Here is a 26,183-nt window from a genome sequence, read left to right on the forward strand (position 1 = left end):
AATACAAGACCCAAAATCCAGAGGAAATCCCACTACTGAGCACACAGAGAGTTTAAGGAAGAAGAAGGGATATTTTAGGGGGCAAGAAAACCTTTCTTTGGATTCTCCCAACCTCCCCTGCCCCACTTAGTCTGGTTTTAATACAAACTGCCAGGCTCTCTGTGCTTCCCTAGGGAGACTGGCTGGAAAGCTGGAGAGGGAGATTTGTTTGCTGTTTGCGTTAATGACTTGCACTGAGCATTCCAAGTCTTCCAGACTGAGCTTTCAAGCAAGGCCATCCCTATTTTAGTGGATTCTGCAGGAAAGCAACCCGGCAAAAAGCAGAGATGCAAACCCACGGGATGATTTGTTTGGAATGGGTTTGGCTCTGCATCTCCAAAGATTTTTCTCTTAAAATCTTCATTCGGCACAGAAAAATCTGATTAAATTTCTGTACCTGGAAGGCAACAGAACCCAGGGAAAACAAACTAAAAGGGAATGAGGGATCAAGGAATAATCTCTCCCCTGCTCTAGTTTTTGGAGAGGGAGTGAGACAGGACTTGCTTATAGGAAGAAAAAAGGAGTGAGCAGGTAGAAAACCTATTTTCCTCCCAGTGCCTGGAGGGATGGATCATGTGAGTCAAGAGGCAACACCTCGGGGTCAGAACCTTTGGGATTTACACCTCTATCCTAGGAAAACGTGGCGGGGAAAAGAGAGACAGAAGGGGAGCAGATTCCATGAGAGGAAAAGGAGGCTGCTTGGGACACGGCCTGCCAGTCTGACAGCCGTGCCAAGGCGCAGCCTATGGATTCATTGGGATGCAGGGCACATCCCAGCAGCCATCTGGCTGTGCCTGGGCAGGGACAGGAGCACACACACACACAGAGAGAGGCTCCGGCCGCTTACCCAGTCGGACATAGAGGACGTACTGCATGGAATCCCGCGGCTCCGTGTACAGGATGCTCCCGCGCATGCTGAGCCAGATGATGGCCAGCTCGGCGATCATGCAGCTCAGCAGGATCCCCAGGTAGCCCCGGCCGTGGTCCACCAGGTTTAGGGAGCACGTCTCGTTGGGATTGTACACCAGCCCAAACAGCACCACCGAGAGGATCACAAACCTGCCAGGCAGGAAAGCCAAGGGAAACCGTGGAATATCCCACAGCTGCTTACATGAATCTTCATTCGGGCCCCAAATCCCCACAAGCCATCCAGAGGCCCTGCTATCCCCGTCACAACCATTTCATCCATGCCACATTATCCTGTGCCACTGCACAGAAGTTGTGGCTGCCACATCCCTTGGAAGTGTTCAAGGCCAAGTTGGACGGGGCTTGGAGCAACCTAGTGGGAGCTGTTCCTGCCCATGGCAGGGGGTTGGAATTGGATGGTCTTTAAGGTCTCTTCCAACCCAAACCATTCCAGGATTCTGTGCTTGTTTTTCCTAAGCTTCTGTACAGAAACACAGCCCTAAATTCCAGTGGAGAATCTTGGGTGGCACAGGAGGATAACAAGGAGCTCTGGTCAGGCTCTTTGGAAGTACGCTAAAACTTGGAACAGAGCTTAGCTACAAAAACAGAAGTTGGAAAAATGTCAGTGTCCATCAAGAATGCCCCAACCAAACTTTCCAGTCCTGTGTAGAAGCGCAGGAAGAATTTCCAGTCGTGCCAGGAATAGCCAGAAGAATTCCTGAGCGAATTCCAAGCATCCTTGTGCCCTTCTCACTTACCAGGTGGTGTGAAGGAGGAAGAGGAAGACGGCTGGCAGAACCAGGTCATCGCTGCCCACAGACCAGCGCCGGCGGAACACGACAATCCCTGGCATGGCTGGCGGGTCCTGGGAAGTTCAGCAGGCACAGCACTCACCTCCTAGAAAAGAATGGAAGCAAAGCTGCTGCTGAGCCTCGGCAGCCCCCTCTGGAGAGCCCCACAACCTGGGAGCCATCCTGGTTTATCCTAGAGCTGCTTTCTTCCAGCACCAGGGGGCACAGCACGCTCAGGAAGGAGGGCCGGGAATTGAAGGAGTGGGAAGTATTAGGTGAAGCCGGTGTGTAACTCATCCAGCTCCACTTCATGGGATTACCTGGAATCCTGTTAGGCTGTGATGGTGAGCAGCCACCATGGGATTTGGGACAGGTCATCCTGGCCTCAAATCTCTGGAAAACCCTATTAGAGTGTTTTTCCATGGACAAACCTGCTGCCAGGCTCTAGTTGTCCAACAGCTCTCTCCCCCACTTGGCTCAGGAAGCCAAAATATCCATTAACAGTGTGGCAGCATCTGGGGAACTATGGACTGGCTCCCAGCAGCACTTCCAGTGACGATATTGGCTCTTAGGAGATCTCCCCCTGGACCTGCAGGAGCATCCTGCCAGCTCCACATCTCCGTCACACCCGCACCAGCCCTGACAGGCACAACCAATCTTCCAAGGTGGAAGATTGAGGAGCTGCCTGTTCCTCCCCGGGTTTTGTTTGTGCTCCTATTTTTAGGGCTTCCCAAACCCTTTGGAAAATAGAAACAGGAGCGGTGCAAAGTCACGAGACTGCACAGGGCGCTCCAGCCTCCTCCAGCACAGCCATCCCACTCCACCCCAGCTGGGTGTACTCCAAGCTGCTCCAGAGGAACTCTGGCAGCACACCTTATCCCACTCCTGCCTTCCTGGCTCAACACACTACCCACAGCCAGGAATTCTCCTTGCTTTTGTTGAATCCAGGATGGCGTCTTTGCACTCTGGCCACAACCACCAGGGATTTCTGGATTGCCTGTCCCTCATTCCATGCTCTAAATCCCTGTCCCACCTCTTACCCGTGCTACCAGGGAATGCTACACCTCACCTGTGCCTCTCTGCTCCAATCTCTCCCAACTGCTCCATCTCAGTTCCCAGCCCCACCAACCTCCAAATTCCCACATCCATGCACTGCTGCTGGAGTGCTGCATCCACGGCCTGCGGTGCTGTTCCAAAGCTGCACTTGCAAATCCATAAGTGCTCTTGGATTTTTGCCTCTGTGAACCCAACAGCAAACTGCCAGGTCAGGACAAAGTGTCCTCATCCATTACTTACAACAGGATTTCCAACAGCATTTCCAAGGGAACATCACCTGCAATACTTTCTGTACCAGGCAAAAAAACCCATACTTGGATATGATGCCCCTAATTTAGTGCTGTGGGTAAAACAAGTTAGAAAGGGGAGGACATCCATAGAATTCCAGCATAGCTTGGGTAGGAAGGGAGCTTGAAGATGATCCAGTTCCATCTCCCTGTCATGGACTGGGACACCTCCCACCAGTCCAGGTTGCTCATAAATTGAACCTTCCAGGTAACACAAATGTTGGGTTTGGGACAGCCCATGGCACTAATTCCTGCCCTGTCCCACTAAATCCAACCCAGCAGTCAGGTGTGGTTATCCCACCACTTCCCAGAACATCCCAAATCCAGAGTCTCCTCTCCTGTGCTGACATCCACAGCCACTAGAATCTTCTAACACATTTCAGCCACCCATTACTGAAAACCTACACAATCCCCTCAAATTCCAGGAGATTCCACAGTTAACAGGCTGCTGCCAGCCCATCACTCAGTTGAAGCAAATGCTCCATTCCACAAACAAAGCAAATGCGAATTTCCAACGCCATTTAGATTCCCATTTCCTCAGCACAGAATAATCAGAGCCTGGGTACATTCCAGCTCTACCTTCACTCCTCTGGCCATCTGGAGACTCCCTCCCAGCCCCATTGTGCCTGTCATTCACCACCCAGGATAGCTGGGATATCACAAACCCTGGATACACCTCCAGCTCTCTTGCTGCCTTTGGACAGCGCTTCCCAGCCCAGCTCCGTTCCCGTCATCCCTCGGCTGCATCCCACCAACGCTCTTTCCTCAACTCTTCCACCCCTCCAGCTGGGTTCTCCCAGTTCCCATCACCCTCTCCCAGTTTGAGAAGTGGGACATCAACGACAGCAACAAGTATCCAATGTGGATTCCTTATCCACGGCAACAGATGGGGATGGAGAAGAGAAGCCTCTCACTCGCTGTCACATATGGGAATACTCACTGTGGAACTGTCACTCCACTTATCAGGCTCCCAGGGCAGGAACATTCCCAATGAATTCCCAAAGACTCCTGAATTTAAACCAGGAGGTTCAGGGCTTTGCCCCTGCTTTGCAAAGGAGGGAGACAACGGAAGGCCTGAGACCGGAAAACCCACCAGAAAAAGCTCTCACTGTGAGGACTCTTCAGCTTCATCCCAGCACAGCATACCCCAGGAATTGTGTTTTAATATGCTGAAGATATGATACAACAGAGGAATTGGGAGGAACCGGAAGGTTGGAGTGCAAACAGCCCCAAGACCACTGACCCCAGCTTTGCGACAGCAAGAGCCCTCACACTGCCCCTAAAACTGCAAACATTCCCAGGATCTTGAAAGCTGAATCCGAGTACAAGCAACCCCAAGCTCCCAACACTGAAATAAGGGAAGCACATGCACAAGGAGTCCCCTCGGAGCTGGGCAAGATCTAGGGAAGCAGGAATCTTACATGGCATGTGGTCCAGCCGCTGCGCATCCTTCTCTCCCAGAAGGGTATTTCAGGAAAAGTGCATATCCAGGGAGACAGGCATCACAAGCTCAGGAGGGAACAGCAAACTCTTCCTACAGCCATTGAAAATCCCACTCGGCAAAGGGAATCACGGCGTGGGAACTGGGATCTGCCTGCCGACAGAGCCGGGCATCATCCTCAGAGCGACTCCCTCCCTGCACCTCATTTATCCAGCGGGAATGCCGAGAGCCAGAGGTCGTGACTCCCCCCTTCCACACCCCCCAGCACCCTCTGGAAGGAAGTGACATCATCCCTATTCTGAGGAGATTGTACGTGGATTGTGGGAAGGAGGACTGGGAGCGAGAGCGGGCGATGCTGTCAGAGCTGCGGAGCCGGGAGAGGAGGAAAAACCCTCGAGCGGCACAAACCTCCTCCCTATTCCCACCGAGAAACCGGGAGCGCTGCCGAGAGCCCTCGGACACGGCTGTGGCATCGGGCTGGGAAAGGCTCCTGCCCATGGACTCTCCAGTGAATGGCCAGGGGGAGGGGACTTGGATGGGACACAAAAGGGACACACAGAGAGGGCCACCCCGGGCACAGAAAGGAGAGACTGTTCCAGAGGAGCCTCTCCCGGCCTTTCCAGCCGTTAATTCCTTGTGACATGCTCTGGGCTATGACAGGATGTGGGGGAAGGGGAGAATTAGCTGTCTGTAGGGAAAGGCTTAGGGAAAAGAGCAAGGGAGGAAAAACGCTACAGTGAGACAACATTCCAGCTAAACCTCGCTGACTTAGGCTAATCCAACAGCCCATCCCATCTGACATGAGCCTCTCCAGGGAGAAGTATACCAGGAAATAAAGCTGAAGGAAAAAGGCTGTGCCTGGATCCTGCATGCCAGGAGCCCACCCACACCACAGCAACACCCCCGGAATCACCCACTCCCTCCACCCAAATCCAGGCAGGATTTGCTCCAAGCTCCCAGAATCACAGATTCCCGAGGCACCCACACAGCTCAGTGCTCCAACCCCCTGCAATCCTCATCCCTGCATCCACAGGCTCACAACCCCCTGCAATTCCTCATCCCTATATCCAAAGGTTCATAAACCTCTGCAATTCCCCATCCCTGCAAATCCTCATTCCTGCATCCAAGGGCTTAAAAACCCCTCCAAATCCCCTCCCTGCATCCATAGGTTCACAACCCCCTGCGAATTCCCAATTCTGCATCCACATGCTTACAACTGCCTACAATTCCCTATTCCTGCATCCACAGGCTCACAACCCCCTGCAATTCCTCATCCCTATATCCAAAGGTTCATAAACCTCGGCAATTCCCCATCCCTGCAAATCCTCATCCCTGCATCCACAGGTTCACAATCCACTGAAAATTCCCAGTCCTGGATCCACAGGTTCACAACTGTCTACAATTCCCCATCCCTGCATCCACGAGCTCACAACCCCCTGCAAATCCCCCTCCCTGCAATTCCCCATCCCTGTATCCACAGGCTCACAACCCCCTGCAATTCCCCATCCCTGTATCCACAGGCTCACAACCCCCTGCAATTCCCCATCCCTGTATCCACAGGCTAACTCAGCATTCCCACTTTCATCGCTCTAAAACCTCCCCTGGTTCCCAACCTCCTGCTGTTCAGAGCAAAAGATGAGAGGCCAAATCCAGGCTGAAATAGGATCTGCTGGGAGTTTTTCTCCCTCTGACAGATCCCTGGGGATTTCTGCATTGAGGAAGCCCTGCTATCCAATATTCCTTCCCTACCTTTTCCCTCAGGCACCTGATAGCACTTTCACAAGATCCAGGTATGACAAAGCAATCCCATATCATCTCTGCCAGTTTCTTCCAGCTGGCCTCTGCAAATTCCAGAGTCCTCCAGTGTGACTCACCCAAGGAAATTCCTTCTAAACAAGCCAGATGTTAGCCTTCACTGCTCAGGGCTACAGAATTCCCCCCAAAAAAATTGGATCTGTAAGTCTCAGTGGATGGTTGCAGGTGTCACTAAAGGACAGAGCCCTTTGCTGCTGCACAGAAGTCCAGCACAGTGTCCTGGAATGCTGCCCCTCCTGGGATCCCTTTCTCTGGCTCAAATGTCACCATGTTCCCTGGGAATGTCCCAGTCTCAACCTGCTGTCCTGCTGGGAAGTTCAAGTCTCAGCCTACCAGCTCCCAGCTCAACTTTTTGGGAAATGCAGCTGGAAAAACCAAAACCAAAGGAGTTTTGTGCCCTGGCAGCTCCCACAGCAGCTTTTCCTTGGGAGTAATTTTCTGCTCTGGAGCAGAGGTGCTTCCCTTCTCCCTGAGAGCACATCCAGGTCACCTTTCATTTGCTGGAGACACCTGCCCTGAGGGCATAGCATGGATGTTCCATCCTGCTTTTTCACTCTGCAGGATAACAGACAGTTCACTTCCCTAACCAATGGAATTCTGGCCCTATTGAGTCACCCTAAATACTTCCTTCCCTCACCAACATGTCCCACATGGAATGTGGGCTTCCCACTCCAGGTTGGATCATTCTCTTGGAGCTCTCAGAACCCTCCCATTCCCACCAAGCACTTACTGGACTTGAAGGAAATCATCAATTCCAGCTTGGATCCAACTCCATCAGGCCCCATCCAGCTGTTCTGAAGTGCTTTAAATGAGCCTCTTTCTGTTTCCCAGTTGGTTCCTTACAATCTGGGAATTGTTCTTGCCTTCTAGGGGGAAGGGGGATGGGGTTATATCCATACAGAATGTCCTGAAGCTGGCCAGAGGAATTTGCATAGAGCAGCTCTGCTCTGAAGCCAGGCTGGGAGAGCTGGGATGGCTCAGCCCAGCAAGGAGAAGGCTCCGAGGAGCCTTACAGCCCCTTCCAGTGCCTAAGGGGGCTCCAAGAAAGCTGGAAAGAGCCTTTGGAACAGGGCATGGAGTGACAGGACAAGGGGGAATGGCTTCCTGCTGATATAGTGTGGGTTTGGATTGGCTATTGGGAAGAAATCCTTCCCTGTGAGAGGGGTGAGGCCCTGGAATGGATTTTCCAGAGAAGCTGTGGCTGCCTCAAGCCTGGAAGTGACAAGTCCAGGCTGGGCAAAGCTTGGAGCAACCTGGGATAGTGGGAGGTGTCCTTGCCCACAGCAGGGGGTGGAATGGGATGAACATTCCATGTCCTTTCCAAACCAATACCCTCTTGGTATTCAATCCATTCCAGGATTGAATACCAAGTGGGGACAAATTCCATAACATCAAAGAAAGGCGAGTCCTTTCTGCCTTTTCCAAGGGGCAGGAAGTGTCTGCTGCAAGCAGTGCCTGCAGGAACTGCAGGGAAAGCTCTTCCCAAGGGGAAGAAGGCACAGCAGCTGCCAGAAGCTTGTGAGGAGAGTCCTGCCCTCATCAGAAGTGATTAAGGGAACAGACCCCTACTTTAAGGAATATTCCATGGATTCATGGAACATTTAAGAGCCATATTTATAAGCAAATCCCAGGCAGGGATCACTTGCAAAAATCAATAGGGATTAGAATTTTGGGATATCTTCACGGCTACTTTGAAGATTCTCCTTGAGAATCTCCCATTTTCCAAGGAGAAGGCAACAAAATGAGTCAGCAGCAGAGGCAGGGAATGAAGCTTGGAGACAGGAAAGGTTCAAACAGCCTCCTGTGGCTTGGCACACTTTGGATGCAGCTCCCTCGGGATAAGGCCATGGCACCACAATCACCTCTGCAATGTCATTGGGACACAACTAATGGGATCAGCTTGGATCTGGAACTCCAGCACTGCCCACTGACACAAATTCCCAAAATAATCTCTGAGTACCAACTGACCTTCAAAACACAGGGAACAAGAACTTACTTGTTTGGCCCACCAGCTTAACCCCAAAATCCTGGGATAAATTCCTTGTAACTGCAATGGTGATGGACACAAGACTGTGTAACCACTTCCCAGTTGGCCCATCACTGATCCACCTCCACCCCAGCTCATTCCTCCCTCAAATTCCTTCCCAAAGCCCCTTTGTCATAAACACATCAAGGTGCATGTTCTCCTTGGTTAAATCCATCCCCCTTTTTCTTAACTCCAAACTCTCCTGCCTTGGGTACAAACAGGTCCCATGAATCCCACATTTCCTTCAAACATGCACAACATCCCCTTCCTGTTACATTGGGAATGATTAATTTTTAATCATGGAATGATTTACCCTACAATGTATCTCCTTGGCATGGACTTGACCGCAGCAATGGAGTTTTCAGGAAAAATGGGACTATTTTGCAAACTTAATGGATTTAGTGCAAGAGGATGGACAAACCTCAAAGGTGCCATTCCCAGCACTTGCTCCCAGCTAAAAGCAGGATAAGGGATTCACTGAATCAAAGATAAACGAAGAAATTCTTCACTTTGGAATGCACTTCCTCCGAACCAGTTCTGAGACTGTTCCCAGGGATCTCAGTCCTACAAACCAGTGACACTGCAAATCCCAATGGTTCTCCCTACTGGATATCCAGTGACATCCCTGCACTACCCCATGGGCCAGGATTTGTCCATAGAATCACCATTAAGGCTGGAAAAGCCCTCAAAGATTGAATCCAACCATTCCTCCAGCACTTCCAAGGCCACCTCTATCCCATGTCCCCAAATGCCACATCCACATGGCTTTTAAATCCCTCTGGGGATGGGGATTCCACCACTGGAGCCTGATCCAATGCTTTAAAACCTTTTCCATTGATAATTTTCCCAAATATCCAACCTAAACCTCCCCTGGTGCAATTTGAGGCTATTTCCTCTCATCCTGCGACTTATTCCCAGGGAGCAGAGTCTGATCCCACCTAACTCCACCCTCTTGTCAGGGATTTGTAGAGAGTGAGAAGATCCCTCCTGATCCTCATTTTTTCCAGGCTGACTCCCCCAGCTGCTCCTTGTGCTCCAAACCCTTCCCTGGACACACTCCAGCACTTCCATGTTCTCCTTGTGTCCACAGGGAGGACTCCAGATCCTCAAGGATTAATTCCAGACTTCAGCAACCATCCCTGGGCATAAAGGAACAGGTTCGTAGGGATAATTCCATAAAGACATGGATCACTGTGACACATTCCAGCTGCACAAATGAAAGGGAAGGTAATGCTTGGAAAGGGATGGAAAAGCCTCACTCAGACCTCCAAGATTCCCAAGACTTTTCTTTTCTCCTTGACCTCAACAGGAGCACACCTTAACTGCAGAGCTCCAGACTCGTCAGCCTATGGAAAACGCAAAGCCTGCACAAACACCTGGCTGAGAAACAAGGGAAGCCACCACTTTCTCGGGAATGTGAGAGTGGAGAAGGAACTGTCCCACACAATGCCAGCGTTGCTGCCAGGAATGGAGTTAAAAACAACCCCCAATCCTTGTCTCGATGCCGGCAGCTCCGCAATTCCACCCACAGTTTGTGCCAGCAGAGCCCACGGGCAGCTTCCCGACCACTCCGAGCTCCGGCAAAAATAACGGCCAAGTTGCCAGGGGGGAAAGAAATGTAATAAATCCCAATTAATTTGGGATTTGAAATAGAACTTCATGTTCTACAGGGGAATAAAATCCCCTGCTACGAGGAAAGCTTGGCTGGAATGGGGTAGGGAATGCAAAGGGAATAGCTGGATGAGGTGATGGATACAACAATAAATGTTCCCAACATCCCACATCTGCTCCCAGCTATGGAACAACAGCTCATTCTCCTTGGATATAATTACTGGGAATCACCAATCCTTGGTTTTGTTGGAATATCCCACAGCTACACAAAGAACCTGGTAAATCCTGGTTGGAAAGCACATAGTCTCTGAGTTATTTACAGCCAAAACTCCAAGGACTGGATGAAGCCAGCCAGGGCAGATCCAAGAGGTGACCAGTACTTACACAAGGAGCATTTTGGATGGAGCCTCATTGCTTTAGGAACAACTATTTTCCACTACAATCCTGGTAAATTCCTATCTCACAGTTTTATTCCACCCTGGAATGCTTATCAGCTCAGCCTCCTTTTCAAAAAGGCAGGAAAAAAAGCAGAAGGAGCACATTTCCAGGTGAGATACTGAACTTGGAGACACATCCCTGCTCTGGCACATCTGGAAGCGATGCCTTCAGGAAGGGGGAGGAGAAGCCCAGCCATTCCCAAAAGGAATTGCCTCTCTCCCCTCCTGCAGGCAGCTCCTTGGCTCCCTAGTTTACGCTAGTGGGCAAACAGTTTTCCCAATAACTTGACTCATTGCTTCAGGAATTCCCTGGGGATGAGTCACATGCAGGGAAAGCCACCGGGAGCGGCGCCGGGACCACCGCTGCCAACACGAGGAGAGCGAAAGAAGTGGGAGAACACAAAATCCCTGCCAAACTCGGGAAAACTGTGTGGTCAACACCATTCCTTGGCACTCCTTCCCTGCTCCCCTCCCCACAAATGTGCTGGAGAGGAGAAGCACATCCGGAGAGGCGGCTCCAGGCTCCGGAGCCATGGGAATCGCCAGGGAGAGGCTCCCTCCACGTGCATCGGCATAGGAGGGAATGCTGGCTCTGCTCATCTCCCAGGAATGATCCTAAGGAATTTAAAGTAATGATTATTTCCCTCCCTCCTGGCACTGAGGGGGAAAGAGAGAGGGGCACACACGGAATTCCAGCTTCTTACTCTACTCCCTGCTCACCAGCATTCCCAATTTGTGCTTTTTTCTGCATCACATCCCTCAACTCATCCCAGGAGTTTTCCTCTTCTCATATTCCATGACTAAGTGGTTAGGCAGATATATGCCCAGCTGCAAGTCAAAAACGCTGGGAATCAGGGCTACCTGGGAAGTTTTTTTTGGAATCTAAACCCAAATGCTTCTTTTCTCAATACAGTTTGTCCTCGTTAAACAGGGATCCTGGATCTGTGACACTTCCAGGCTCAAAAACCTTGGGAATGACTTCAAACAGCCTAAACCTGACCTGGACATGACCTCTTCCTATTTTCCTGATGCTGCCTGTTTGTTTCCCTTCTCATGTCCCTGCTTGTTTCCTTTGGCTGAGGATGTGCCTGTATCCCACATTCCTAGAAATCAGCTTGGAAAGATGAAGTCATGGAGGTCTTACTTCCCAAAATCCAAATGAAATTTCCAGTGGAAGCCACCAACAGGCTATTTGAGGACCTCATCCTGTGGGAGTATGTCCAAGATGGAATATTCCTGAATACTGTGAATTCCCTGAAAATGCCAGGTCTGTGTCTTGCCTTTTCCTGTTACTCCCCAAACCCTCCCAGATTCCCACTTCCCACTATCTTGGAAAACATCAATTTTGCACCTTATTAAGCAGAATCTGCTTCTTGACCCCGGTTCCAGACTTTTCCCAGCCTCCAGTGAAAATCAAACCAACATCAGGATATCCCGGAATAAGTTCTTTTTGCAAGCTCATTTGATAAACCCGAACCTACAGGGATATTTATGGATAAAAAACCAACCCTGAATTCATGCTTTTCTGGCCAGATCCTGTGAACTAACCACCAGCATCCAAAGGACTGCTGCTATCCAAGGGCTTCTTTCCACACTGAATCCAGGAGTGTATCCACTTGCACTTCCATGTTTACCCTGGAAGCAAGGATCAAACACCAACGTCCTGTCTGGGGAAGGGCCAGGACAGGAACACCTGCACAGGTGGGAATTTTAAATACACAACAGCAGAGAAGTGGGAATTTCAGCCCAGAAATGTTCTTGGCTCAGATATGGATGTGGACAACATCTTCTTTCCCTTTTTCCTAAGCTCAAAGGGAACATTTCAAGCTTAACTCTGGATTTCCAGTTGCAACTTCCCAAGAAATGTGGTTCTACCCATCCCATCCCATCCCATGGCTTCCAACTCAACACATGGGAATAGCCCTGGTAGTAAAAGAAATCATCAGGCTGAGCATTCCCAGCAGAAGAATCCTGCTTTAGTCCCACCTGGAGAACAGTTTTCTAAAGGAACCTGCCAGCTCTGCCCCAGCTACCATAAAACTGCTATTTACAGTGTAAATCCAAAGAAAGCAAGAGCAGGGAATGAGGGAGGGAGAGGCAGATTCCAGGTCTCCAGCTCACCCAAATGACAGCTTGGGAAAACTTTTCCTGCCTCAGTGGTTGCTCCTAGGAATAAATCACCTCTTCCAGTGCTGCAGGACCCCAAAATTCCAGCCTCCATGGAAATCCTCAGGAGCAGCTCCCTCCTTCCACACCCCAACAGCTCCTCTGTCATCCCAAAAAGGCCCAGGAATTGTCCATTAGGAACATGAAGCTCACTGAGGAAGAGCACATGGAAAACCACCAACAGTCCAGCACATGCAGCTCCAACTCTCTCCCAGGTTTATGGAATTAAGTCCCAAATTCCCACCCAGTGGAAATCAAATCCTGGGACTTACCAGCCTGCTTTTCCTCCAGCTGGTGCTTGGGATAAGGATGTTGGAATCACCAAAGGGAGCAAACAGCACTGATCCCACACCTCTCCAAACCACCAGGGCCAACGGACCAAATGCTTCCTCCTCCTTTTCATAGGAATTTTTACCCATCCAGTGCTTCCCTAATGACAACCAAGCAACCTAGAACTGGAATCCTGGGCTGAATCCTGCCAAGCTGAACTCTCCAGACCCTTCTCCAATCTCAGATTTGTGATGGAAAGGAGGAATCCTCTTTTCCTTTTGCTTATGTAAGCAAGGATGAATCAAGCCCAGGCTTCCCTGATTCTGTGTCATATTTAAGCCTTCAATATATTTATTTTTCCACATTCCCTTCTCCTTGGACACTGCAGGAGCTGCATTTCCAAATCCCAGCACACACATCCTTCCTCCTCACCACCCACAGCCCGCACGTGGAGCTGATCCACAGTTCCTCCTGGCCCTCAGGATCTGTGCTCTCCTGGCAGCCACAACACCCATCCCTCCCCTGCAGGGATCCAGCCCTGCCCACTGCTCCCCAGGACATAGGGACATAGGAATTCAGTTTCAAGCTCAGGAATTATTTAATTCCACAAGGCAGTTTCACATCTCCTCCTTAAGTTCCACAGTCCTCTGGTTTCCCAGCTCTGACTCCTGGAATTACTCACACATATTTACTCCAACTTTCTCCTGCTGACACAGATTCCTTGTGCCTGTTTCTCCCTGTGAATTCATCACTACAGATCCTGGAGTTGGAACTGCTGATTCCCATCTCTACTCTCCAAGTATCAGACAAACTTGGTGCCATAGGGAGCATGGCCACACATTCCTGGCTGCAGCCATGGCACCAGGAAACTCCTCCTGTTTCCATGCTTATTCCCTAATTGACACTCCTGGTGTCTCCTTGATACACTGACCTTGCTCAGCCTGGAGAAAGGAAGGCTCCAGGGAGACCTTAGAGCTCCTTCCAGTGCCTGAAGAGACTCCAAGATTGCTGGAGAGGGACTTTGGATAAAGGCATGAAGTGACAGGACGATGGGAATGGCTTCTCACTGCCACAGCATGGAATTAGATGGGATATTGGCAAGAAATTCTTCCCTGTGAAGGTGATGAGTCCCTGGAATGAATTTCCCAGAGAAGCTGTGGTTGCCCCATCCCTGGAAGTGTCCAAGGCCAGGCTGGATCGGGCTTGGAGCTGGGCTAGTGGAAGCTGTCCCAGCCCATATCCGGGGGATGGAACTAGATCACATTCCAGATCCCTTCCAACCCAAACGATTCTGGGATTTTTCTCCCTGTTGCCACCACTCTCCATGTTCCCACAACCTCCTCCTTCCCTCATTATGGGGCAGTCCTTCAGCAGAGCTTGGAGAGTTGTCACTCCAGGGACACTGTCCCTGCCCTCTTGGCCACCAGCTCCAGAGCCAGAATTTATTTGGAAAAGCCACACAAGGGAGAGGTGAAAGGAGGTGAGGCAGAAGCAGAGACCCCACGTGACAAGAAATCCCTTGGAAAAGCATTCCTTGGCTCCAAGCAGCTGTGCAGGCACAAACTGAACAGCACAGATTGAACTGACTATTCCTAACAATTGGTTATACCACAGAAAACCAGGAACAATCCTTCCCAAGTGAATGGGGAGCAGGAAAGATGAACTGCCCACATGTGGGAATGAACCAGCTCCAGAGTTGGGGAATGCTAGACTATGGCAGGAGGTACCCAGAAGCAGCAGGAGATAATCCAGAACCTAAATCAAGCCCATGACTCCTAAAATATAGATAGGAGGATCCTAAAAATCAGATGAATGTGCTTCTCTTAGAACTATCCCTGAATTCCAGATGGTTTGGGTAGGAAGGGACCTTAAACTCATCCCATTCCAGCCATGGGCAGGACACCTTCCAATATCCCAGGTTGTTCCAAGCCCTGTCCAGCCTGGCCTTGGACACTTCCAGGGATGGGGCAGCCACAGCAAATCTGGGAAATCCACTCCAGAGCCTCACCCTCCTCACTGGGAAGCATCTCTTCCCAATATCCCATCTATCTCTGCCCTTTGGCATTCCCATTGGCCTGTCACTCCAGGCCCTTGTCCCAAGGCCCTCTCCAGCTCTCCTGGAACCCCTTTAGGCACTGGAAGAGGCTCTAAGGTCTCCCTGGAGCTTTCTCTTGTCCAGGCTGAACATTCCCAGCAATTCCAGCCTGTCCTCAATCCATGTCTCAGTTGAATAGGAAAAACATCACCTTTCCTGCAGCAAATGCCAGCAGGATCATCCTCAGGCTGTACCTGGATTTCACACCTGGCTGCTGGCAAGGTGATGCCAATCCCTCTCTACCAAACTCAGCAGCTCCACAGCTTTTGGAAAGCAATTCCATTCTTCCAAAGACAAACTGAGCTTAAATCTTGTCCAGGGAAGTTGGTAACCCCCAGAAAATGGAAGGAGCCCAGGGATGCATTTTGCAATTGATTTCTCTGAGAGGAGCCACCTTCCCCCCTCGTCCAGCAGATACAAATTCCAAATGAATTTCACACTTGAATTTATAACCCAAACAGGATTATAAGGAAAAAAGCTTTTATTGGGATCTACTTCAGGACAAGCCCCTGGCTCCCAGCCCAACCCGTTCGAGGCTGCTAGAAAATAAATTCCTTTTTCCCCTCCTTCCCCAGGCAACACGTGGCCATCCTGGTAATTAAATTGAGTGCCTTTGCAGAGATTCCTTTGGCAGGATTTGTCCAGGTGTGGATTTTTACCGCTTTCCTTTAATTATCTTCTAATTAACCATGAAGTATCCAATCATCCAGAGCTTTTTCAATTAAGCTTCAAAAGAAAATGCCTGGAAGAGCTCTTGTTGGGAATGTTCTAATCAGCCAGGAAGAGATCACAGGGACCAGAGTTGGGGTTTGGTGACTCATTCCGTTATTGCTGGGGTAAGTGAACTTCCAAAGCCAGAAAAAATTCCTTTATTCCATCTTTTTCAGTTCACATCCTCATCCCTAATCAGAGCTCAGAGGCCTGGGAGCAATGTGATATTGTAATTAACACAGCTGATTAAAGAATAATAATCAAGCTCCAAAGGATTACCAATTATCCCTGCCCAGGTCCGACTCTTCTCCATCCCAATCCCTCACCTCTTTTTCCCTCAGTTTTAAATTCTAAGCACAGGCACAAGCTGAGATCTCCTACAGCTCTCCTCCTTACTGCTCCTTTCTGGGCAGTAAGGGAAAATATTCCCAGTATTTTTGATAAGGAATAACAGGAATTTTGCCTGCATCCTCGTGGAGACGTTTTGGGATTCCAAAGCCCAGAGGAGAAGCAAATTGTCCTCAAAATGCCAGGCTGAGATTTTCTGTGTGTCCAACAGCACGGACAAATGGATCATGGAATTGTTCAGGTTGGAAAAAGTCCTCCAAGATCATCCAGTCCAACATTCCCCAGCACTGTCAAGGCCACCACTATCCCAAGTGCCACATCCACACAGATTTTAAATCCTTCCAGGAATGGAGATTCTGCCAAAGGAGGCTGTTCCAAGGCTTTGCAACCCTTTCCATGAAGAAATTTTCCCTAATATCCAACCTAAAACTTCCCCTGGCACAACTCACATGTCACTTGTCATCTGGCTTGTCAGACAGCTTTGATTTTTTTCCAAAATACTAAAAGAATTCTAAAGGTCTCTTGGAGAAGGGATCTCTTGAGTGCTCCCAACAGCTCCCAGAATTCCAGGAGCTTCTCACACATCTTCCCAGCCATGCTCTTGACAGTCAGTCCCATATTCCACAGACAACACACCTTCTCCAGTGGGGAAAAAAGAAATCAGTCGATGTCTCCAAGTGCTGACATTGCCATTTTTGCAACCTCAAGATCCCATGGATATTTAAGGATTTTATTTTCATTGCAAAGAGGGAAACAGCAGAGCAGACAGACCCAGGGAATATCCAGCTCCAGCATCCAGCCTGGAATTGTCCAGCACAGGATGAACCCAAGCATTCCTTAAGCTGGAAAAACTCAATGTCCACAGGTTTCTTCCTCCCTCCATTGTATTCCTTGCTCCCAGCTGGGATCAGTGTCCAGCAAAAGAGCTCAGATGATCCCTCTGGAGTAAGGGAATAAGATTATGGAATGACACCAGGAATAATTCCCCCCTCATTTACATGATTTCCTGGCTGGAATTTTCAAGGTGTTCCAGCTGCCAGCCTGAAGCTGGAAAAGGAAAAAAGGACACTGGGATGACCCCATCCATTTCCATGAGGAGGATTTAAATACCAGCACCAGCAGCCCACACATCCCTTCTTCCCTCACTCCCTGATAAGCCAGGAAGGAGACAACACAGCAAAATGGGAAAATTCCGTGTTTCCACCAGGAAAGCAGCAAGGGAAGGGGGAGGGATAATCCAGGCTCTGAAATGTGTTGGGATAAAATCTCACCTCCACCCTCATCCAGCTCTTCCCAAGTCCACCACAGGATTTAGCATTACCAGGATGGGAGCCAAAGAATCCAGAGGTAAACATCCAAGAGAAAACAAAGAGGGAAGGGGTTGGAATCACTGCAAGAGGCCAGCAGGAGCTGCCTCTTTAACACCCCTCCCTCAGCACCCAGGAATCCCATTCCTGCTCCAGCCTGCCAGCAAGGAGTGACCTCTGGAGAACACAGATCAGTCCAGCAGCAGCACACAACTCACCCCTCTTCCCTCCTACAACGATCCAACAGCCTCATTTTAGGGAAATCTGAGGCACAATTCCGTGATTTTCTGCAGGGAAGAACAGAAGCTCCGAATCCCCCACGTTTCTGTGGTGGGCTTTTCCCCCGCTCCAGGAGGAAGATGAAATCATGTTCCCAAAATAGTTGCAAGGAAAAAAGGCTCCAAGGAAGGAAGGCAGAGCTCCCCTTTAACCAGAGAGCTGAAACTTCCCTGCCCTCCAAAGGGATGGATGAATTCAAATTCCATATTACAGCATTGGAGACACAGAAAATTGAAGTATTAAAGTACCAAGTCATAATTAATAATTAACAGGAATGGAAAATCTAAATTTAGGGGGGAAAAAAAGGACAACCCCATTATTACAAAATAAGGGATGACAACCTTCAGGCAGAAGTCCCAAATCCCAGATTTATTACAAATTAAGGGATTGGATCCCTCTGGCAGGAGTCCCAGATGTGCTGACCACAACCCAGCCATGGTGCAGTGGCAGAAGAGCCCTTGGGAAGCTCCCAGAGGAAAAAACTGCCCAGCTGCTTCAGTCAGAATCCCAATAACCAAAACCCAGGCCCCATCCCACTGCAGGTGCCTGTTTTCCATTGGATTTAGCTGGAAACTTGTTTAAAAAACACAGCTCTTCCTTAATTGACTTCTCATCTTTTTCCCGCTTCAATTTTCCAACTTTGGGACTGCAATTCCTCATCCCTCACACAATGCAGTTGTTTTCCCAAATTTCCCCCTCCTCCCAACCTTTCTGAACATATGTGGGGTGATATTCCCTGGAATATGCAGGCAGGACTGGGCAAAGTCCCATATTCCTTGGGAGCTACTTAAACAACAGCTGCACTGGGAAAAAAAAAAAAACAAAAAACAAAAAACCCAGATTTCTCTGTCCTGAACATCTTACCTGCTTCCAAGGAGGTGGGAAAAGCAGATTCAGGAAGAGCTTTGCCTACAAAACTCATCCCAAGGGGGTTCCTAACCCTGTTCAGAATCCAGGGTGGTCTTTTTTGCTGCCCCTCTCCCTAAAAAAAGGAGCTCTGAGCTGCTGAGTCAGCAAAACACCAGCAGGGTGGACTCAGGCATCTCTTTATCCAACTTGTAATTAACTCCGAGGCCACAGAGCAGCCTGGAATGGGAAAACTCGGAGCCAATCAGAAGAGAAGGAATCTTGGTTTCCCATTTGAGTCAGAAATTAAATCCTTTTCCCACCTTTCCTGACAAATCTTCTTAAAAAATGAGGACTCCAAGCCTTGCAACACCCTGTTCCCATAGGAACATGAGAACTTCCAACCTCATCTCCTTTTCCAAGAACAGCAATGTCTAATGGAGCCTGGGCAGCAGGAATACTACAAATATTGGGACAGGTAAAAGAACACTTCCCTCATTTCTCCTCCTAAAGGAGAGCAGCAGCCACAACTCTGAGAGCCACCAAGTCTAAATTCCTCCCTTTTCCTCTCTCCTAAAGGGATTTGTCACTTTTTCTCCTCAAAAAAAAAAAAAAATCCAGAGTTTCAACAAAAACTCCAATTTGAAATGCAAATTCCTTGGAAAACCCTTGCTGTCAGGTGCGAGGAGCTGAACAAACACCAGGACAACTGTCTAAAGTACAGGGAAACAAATGGTCACGTTGCCTGGGAACAGGATCTCCCACTTCTCCAGGCCTGGACAACCAGGAATTGCAGTATCCCACCCTCTGGCACAACACCTTCTACCTCTGGACACTGAGGCAGAACATCCATCTGCTTTCACCCTATCCATGTAAAACTTCCAGGCCCTGACATTGGAATGGTGAAAGCATTCCAGAAGGAAAAGGAGATTTGCTCCCACTCTCCACCCAACAAAATTCCCTAAATATTAAGGTTTAACCAAACAGCACCTGCTGCAAGAACAGAAAGGCCAACTCACAGTTTTTTTTGGAATGTTGAGCCCTCGTGCTCCGGAGCAGAGGCTCCAGGGCTGTGTTTTCCATGCCAGGCAGGAGGGAGTGTTTTGGCCCAGCCCCAGGGAACTCAAGAGCTGAGTGGTTCACCAAACAAATCCACGTTAACATTGGGATTTTGGTGTCATAAATCAGGTGCTTTCAGGTGAAAAGGTTCCGGATTGCTCTGGCCACACCCTTCCACGCTTTTTGCACTCCAAAGGGTGGCATTTCCCAGCTCTGGCACACATAAGGCAAAATCCTGCTTCTACAGGAGCAGCAACCAGGATGAGTTCCTCCCATTCCACCTGTTTTTCCAACCCCCCCCGTCTAGGCTTTCCTGCAATGAGAGGCCTCATTTCTTAGCAGTGGGAAGTGCCTCTCGCTCTCCTCGATCCATATCCTGCTTCCAAGCGCTGATCAATTAAGAGTTAACAAGGAAATTCAAATGAGGAGAGCATCTGGAAAACGACGGGATAAACACAACGGCAGCTGGGAACACCAAGGACAAGAGCTGGATTTCAATAATCCCTGTGGTCCCTTCCAACTTGGGATATCCTATGATCGACTTGCCCTTGCATCCCAAGGTTTTAAGAGGATAATTGGCTGAGGACAGTCCAGCAGCCTCGGTGTTGGAGAGATTCCCACGTTCCCTCGGGCAACTCCGCCTTTTCCTCAGCCCGCCCAGGTGACGCCTCCCCGGCACCTCGTCCACCCGGTCGGAGCTGCCACTGCCACGGAACGCTGAACTAATCCCACCCTTGGGATGAGCATCCAGTGAACAAACACAGAGCGTTCCCTTCCGCTCTCCTGAGCCTGAGAAGGATTTGGGTGAGCCCGGAGTCATTAAAAGCCACCTCGGATCAGTTCCGCTGCCTGAACCCTCTCAGAGCATCCCAAAAATCCAGAACTGGGCCTGCGGATGCTGCAATTCCAAAAGTTCACTTCCCTGTCTCGTCACCCCCACAAGAGAAGGAAAATCTGGTGGGATCATCTCCCTGAGGACCAAACATCCCAAAGAATGTGAGAATCCTTGGAGTTCCTACTCAGAAATGGCTGGAAACCAGAATTCCAGGCCATTCCAGGGAACAAACATCCAAGGAGCCAGCAAATATCCAGGTGGGTTACTAGGGAAAATTCCACAATGGAAAAGGTTTTAAAGCATTGGATCAGGCTCCAGTCGTGGAATCCCCATCCCCAGAGGGATTTAAAAGCCACGTGGATGTGGCACTTGGGGACATGGGATAGAGGTGGCCTTGGAAGTGCTGGAGGAATGGTTGGATTTGATCTTTGAGGGCTTTTCCAGCCTTAATGGTGATGCTATGGACAAATCCTGGCCCATGAGGTGGTGCAGGGATGTCACTGGATATCCAGTGGGAGAGTCATTGGGACGTGCAGTGGACACAAAACATGGGTTATGGTATGAAGGACATGGGAAGAGTTGGCTATACCAAACCCCTCAGGAATGCCTGGTCTGCACATAGAGAATCATGGAATTGTTATAAGGTTGGAAAAGACTTTTAAAATCATCATATCCAACAATCAATCCACTAACCCATCCCCAAGTGTCACACCCACATGGATTTTAAATCCCTCCAGGAATGGAGACTCCACCAGTGCCCTGGGCAGCATCTTCCAGTGCTTCACAACCCCTTCCATGAAGAAATGTTCCCGATATCCAACCTAAACCTCCCCTGATGCAACCTGAGGCTGCTTCCTCCTGTCCTATCATTTGCTCCCTGGGAGAAGAATCCAATCCCACCTGGCTCCCACATCCAGTCATGGAGTTGTAGGGAATGAGAAGTTCCCCCAATTCTCCTTTTCTCCAGGATAAACCACATCCTCCAAACTCACACGTTAGGTAACAGAAACTTCCAACATTGGCATGCTCCTAATTTCCCTCCTCAAATTCCTGCTCCCCTCTTCACACGGGAATTTCACTGACTCTGCCAGTATTCCCAAGAGGCTCCACACTTACTCAGCCGCCCATTCCTGAGCATTTTCTGCAGCTTCCTACGTGCTTCCCACCTCTCTCCTCATTCCTCCGCCCTCATCCAAAGGGAACACAAAGTCAGAGCAAGGCCCCAGAGAATCCCGAAATTCTCTTTGCCAGCTGGGATTCCATAAGGCAAAGAGTTACATGCAAGAAATCTCTTTATCTCAGGCTCTTTCAGGCCTTGGAATAACCATGGATAACACTGGATTTGGGGATGTGCCCATTTCCTACTGAATTAAATTCAATTATGGCACTGGAGGTGCTCAAGTGAGCTCTTGGAGAAAACATGATTCCTTTTTTTTTTTTTTAAGGGCCACAAGACTCTTTTCCAAAAGCAACACATTGATTGAACAGTCACGAAATTTAGAGGGAATAAGGCTTTCCAGACAAAGCAGCTCGTGGCTTCCTACAGCAATTTTTATACCACAATTCCACAAAGGGAAAGGGAATTTTATCCCTGGATTTGTCAGTGAATTTTGAGGAAAGCTCTACGCCTTCCATTTTTGGAACATGGATGCCTCTTTTTCCACTAGAAAATAAGGGAAAACTGACAAAGGTAGAGGGAAGAGCAATCCCACAGAGCACAGAATCTCTCCAGGAAATTTTCCCTTATTCTACACTCTATCCAGGGAAGAAAATGAGCAGCACAAATCACAAATTCCTCTTTTATGGGAAGTTTTTCTCCTTCCCCTGACAGGGCATATGTTTTCCCCTCTCCAAGGAAAAATCCAGTTCATCCCTGAATGCTCTCATTTAGGGAAATGCTGGTTGTCATTAGCGGATGCTCCGGTGCCATGGAGATGCTGACAAACAACTGAATCAGCCGGAAAAAACCCGGAGTCACAAAAAGGGGAATGTGCTTCCAAAGGTTAAACGTGGCCCAGAGGTAAATGAAGAACAGTTATGGGATCTGGACACCACCAAGAAATCCCAGGGAAGCTGTGGATCCATGGAAGTGGCCAAGGCCAGGTTGGATGGGGCTTGGAGCAACCTGGGATAGTGGGTGAGCTTTAAGGCCCCTTCCAACCCAAACCATTCCAGGATTCTCAGCATGGGATCCAAGCAGAGCAGGATACACTTTTTTCAGGACAATGCCTGGCTGGCTGAGATGATGGAAAGTCCCAAGCAGCACCTGCCTTGTTCTGGTTTTCTGGGAGGAGAAACAGTTCATTTCCCACAGGAGAAACCAGCACCAATTTGCAGGATCATTTAGCAGACCCAATGGGAAAAGCCAAGCCTCCAGAGGCTCCCAGTTTGGAGCTGAAATCCATATTCCAAAAATACAACCAGGCTGTGTCAACACCAGGGATCTGGGCTGCAAAGACAAGTCGTGACAGAATAATAAATTTCATCCCAAAGGATGCACAGCTGTGGAAATTCCAACTTCCAGCTGACATGGAGCAGCAGGACACATCCAAATGGGAACCTTCCAGGGAAGAAAAGCACCTTTCAGGGAAGAAAGGGCTAAATCCACCCCAATCTGCCCATTTTCTACTTACTGCACTGAACTATAATAGGAATGTCCTGAATTTTCCTATTTCTTCCCATTATCCAGTTCAAATGTTTTAAGGTGGCCTGAGAGATTCAGCATTTTATTCCAAAAGAACAAGGATAAGGATTCTGTCCTGCAGCCTGCCTGGATCTAAACTCAGGATCACTCAGGTCTGTGGTGATAATAAAACCTCTAGGCCAAGAAATTCCAAGGAAACATATTCCAGAGGAAAAAAAGTCATGGAAAATGCTCATTTAAGGTGGCATTCCCTTATTTACTGATGGCTATGAGTGAGTTACACTGGGATATTTACCACTGACTCCTAATGAAATGCCAAGTGAAAAACACCAGAAAAACTTGGAATTGAAGGCTCTAAATTACATCTTGTATCCTGCTTTTAGGGGAAAAATTCCTATTGAGCTCAAAGCTATTCCTGAACAACCAATTTGTTTTAATTCCATACCAAGGGAACATGCAGGAACCAAAATCTCAGCTGGAAGGCAATGAAAAGCCAGGAATTTTCATGCAATTCCACAGATCTTTGACAAGGAGCTCAGAAGGCTCCTCAGAGAGAGGGAGAAATGCCAATGGATGGGGCGAGATGAGGATTTTCAGGGATCAGCTGGAGCACAAGGGCAGGTAAGGAAGGATTTAAGTTAAAGAAGAAATTCCTGGATTAAGAGCCCGAAACAGAATTCCTGACAGTTTCTGCCTGCCATGCAGATTTCCATCTCCTGCTGCAAGGAAGAGGAAAATAAAGCTTTCTGATCTCATCTTTCCAATGTGATCCAAAGGTAAGGGATCCATGTGCCTTCCACTGGAAGGAGAGGAGAAAGGAAAGAAAAGGAGGAAGAAGGAATGCCTGAAGGTACAGGGCACATTTTTCCTAAAACTCTGTGGGAATTATATCCTGTTTCCAAAATCCCCACTAGGGTCCAGCAGCAATTTTGTCCATATTTCAGGGCAGAATATTCCTCAGCAGGGCAAACATTCCCATTTCTTATCAAAAGCTGGAAAACCACTCTGATTTCTTCCATTTTCAAAGTTCCAAGCTGGGCAGGTGCTGCACCTGGCAAATTTTCAAGGATTTTTTTTTCCAATTTCTCCTTAAAAATCCACACAATAACATACAGAAGCACACCTAAATGAACAATATCATGTATGGAATAACAAAAATACCAGCTCCAACTGGCCTGGAGTGAAGAGCCTGATTGACTCCCATCTATCCCAGCAGGAATAAACATCCAAGCACTCTCTGCAGATCCCACAAAAGTCCATTTGTCACACTTCCCATGGCACAAAGGCCACTTTCATCTGCTCCCAGCTCCCAAAAAAACTCCAGCCCTGCAGTTCCAAGAGCAGATTAAAATGTTTTCACTCACCCCATCTCAACTGCTGCGTCTTTAACTGGAAACTCCTCAAACTCCAGGGCTCAATCCAGCTCGGGATGTTCTTGTTCATCAGCTGGATCACTGTTGGGAGCAGAGGTGGAAGCAAAGGTCATTTATTTGGGAAAGATGGAATGGGAGGAGAGGAAAAGCAGGGTGCAGGCTCCCCAGAATAAAGCTGCATGGTCTAGGGGAAACATAAAAGTTTAATTCCCCTCCCAAAAAAAAGCCTTCAGACGGGACAGGGATGTTTGGGACAGAAGAGAATTCCTGCTGGTTTAGTCCAAGGAAGTTTCATAAATGACAGCCAGGCCTGGGAATGACTGGAAGCTTCTCCAAACTCTTCTCCACTCAAAGCTGAGCAGCATCCTGAGCTTTACACCCTCAAATTTGAAAACTTTTCCTCCCTACATCCTTCCAGCTGCCTGGAAAAGACCCCCAAAAAACAGGATTATGCCACTTTAAGGAAAAACTTCTAAGGCACACAAGCCTTAAACCCTGATTTTGCAAATCCATACAATGATACGGCAGCTCTGAAATCCAAGTGACCTCGTTTGGAGCAGCCAGCTCCCAATTAATTAACTTCCAAGGGGAGGGAGAGCACAAGGAACAGAACTGAGATTCCCACACAAAGTTCCAAAAAAAAAAAAAAACAAACAATCAGGGGAAGGGGTTTTTTTTGGTTGCTGTAATTGTTTGTCCAGGGAATTTTAACAAAGTTTCCAAAATTTAGGATTTTTTTTTTCCCCCCCCCACTTTTTTGGTCATTGGGAGGAGCATTTTCACCCTTCCCACTTTCCCTCCTGGCACAACATTTCCCTTAAATCCCATCATTGCACAACTGCTCCTTCCCAGCCCTCTGGAAAGAGAATGAGTGGACACAGCCCAGAGAAGTTTCCCTTTCTCATCGGCCTTTTCTCAGCAACCACGGAGCTGCCAGGGATTTACAGCACTCCCTGTCTCCAGGATTTGGATCTGGCTGTGCAGGTAGAGGGCAAAAAGTGACAGTGCCTTAATTTAAACTGGAATTCGGGTCAAATCCGGATTTTTTTAGGTCAGCACTGACAAAATCAGTACCTGCAGTACGTAGTCCATATCCTTAAATCCCTGATTTTGACCCTTTGGAGTAAAACTTTGGAAAGCAGAGCTGCCAACTCCCAAATTTCCGATTTAAATTCCCATTTAAAGGGGGGATTTCATCTTGCTCCTTGCTGAAGGGTTTGGGCCGCAGAAATTCCAGGTTATTTGTATCATTTACCACAGATGCTTTTCCAAGTCTCTTTGTCCCTGTTGGGCATTCCCAGTCCAAGCTAGCACTGCTGGAATTTCACCAGCAGCTTGAAGACCCCCGTGCAACTTTTATGGCACTGAAAACCAACACCTGGCACAACAAACACCTTCCCCCAGCTCAGGTTTCCCACTTGGAAAGCTTTTTCCAGCGGTGTCCACAGGATACACATTTCAGCCAAGCCAATGCCAGAATCACACAGAGTCCAAAGCTTTCCAAGAGCCACTTCCCACAATTTCATTATCTCCCATTTAAGAACACTCAGCCTGACCACAAAAACTCGGATGCTTCTCCCTGTCCAGCCAGGAGGATGCAGCAACTCACTCCCACTAAGTTTCATCCAGGGAGGAGATTAATATTCCCGCCTTGGAATACTCCTTCCCTTTAAAACCATTCTCCAGAGTTTTGCTGCTTTCATGTCCCAGGGTTACATATCCCACCTTTGGGAATGATTGTGGGATTTCCCACCTGGAGCAGTCTCTAAGGACCACGGCATGCATCAGGCTCGGCAATTCCCATTCCCACATTCCCAGTGCCAACTGAAGCCTGTCCCAAA

General features: G+C 48.8%; 1 protein-coding gene across 9 annotated transcripts in view; it reads right to left on the reverse strand.

Moving 5' to 3' along the window:
* DAGLA (diacylglycerol lipase alpha) overlaps window positions 1-26,183 on the reverse strand; it is a 77,458-nt gene that overhangs the window by 29,921 nt on the left and 21,354 nt on the right. For 8 of the 9 annotated variants that reach the window (XM_088175527.1, XM_088175525.1, XM_088175522.1 and 5 more), the window contains 3 exons: window positions 24,334-24,423; window positions 1,704-1,842; window positions 887-1,098 (listed from right to left, as the gene is read on the reverse strand). In XM_088175527.1, coding sequence (XP_088031653.1) covers window positions 887-1,098; window positions 1,704-1,798 — 307 coding nt within the window. In that variant the 5' untranslated portion in view covers window positions 1,799-1,842; window positions 24,334-24,423. Of the gene's footprint in view, window positions 1-886; window positions 1,099-1,703; window positions 1,843-4,500; window positions 4,789-24,333; window positions 24,424-26,183 lie in introns of those variants that run through there. The other variant, XM_014878709.2, reaches the window with a different exon arrangement.

The sequence above is a fragment of the Sturnus vulgaris genome, chromosome 18, assembly GCF_052056855.1.
Source record: "Sturnus vulgaris isolate bStuVul1 chromosome 18, bStuVul1.hap1, whole genome shotgun sequence".
Lineage (NCBI taxonomy): Eukaryota > Metazoa > Chordata > Aves > Passeriformes > Sturnidae > Sturnus > Sturnus vulgaris.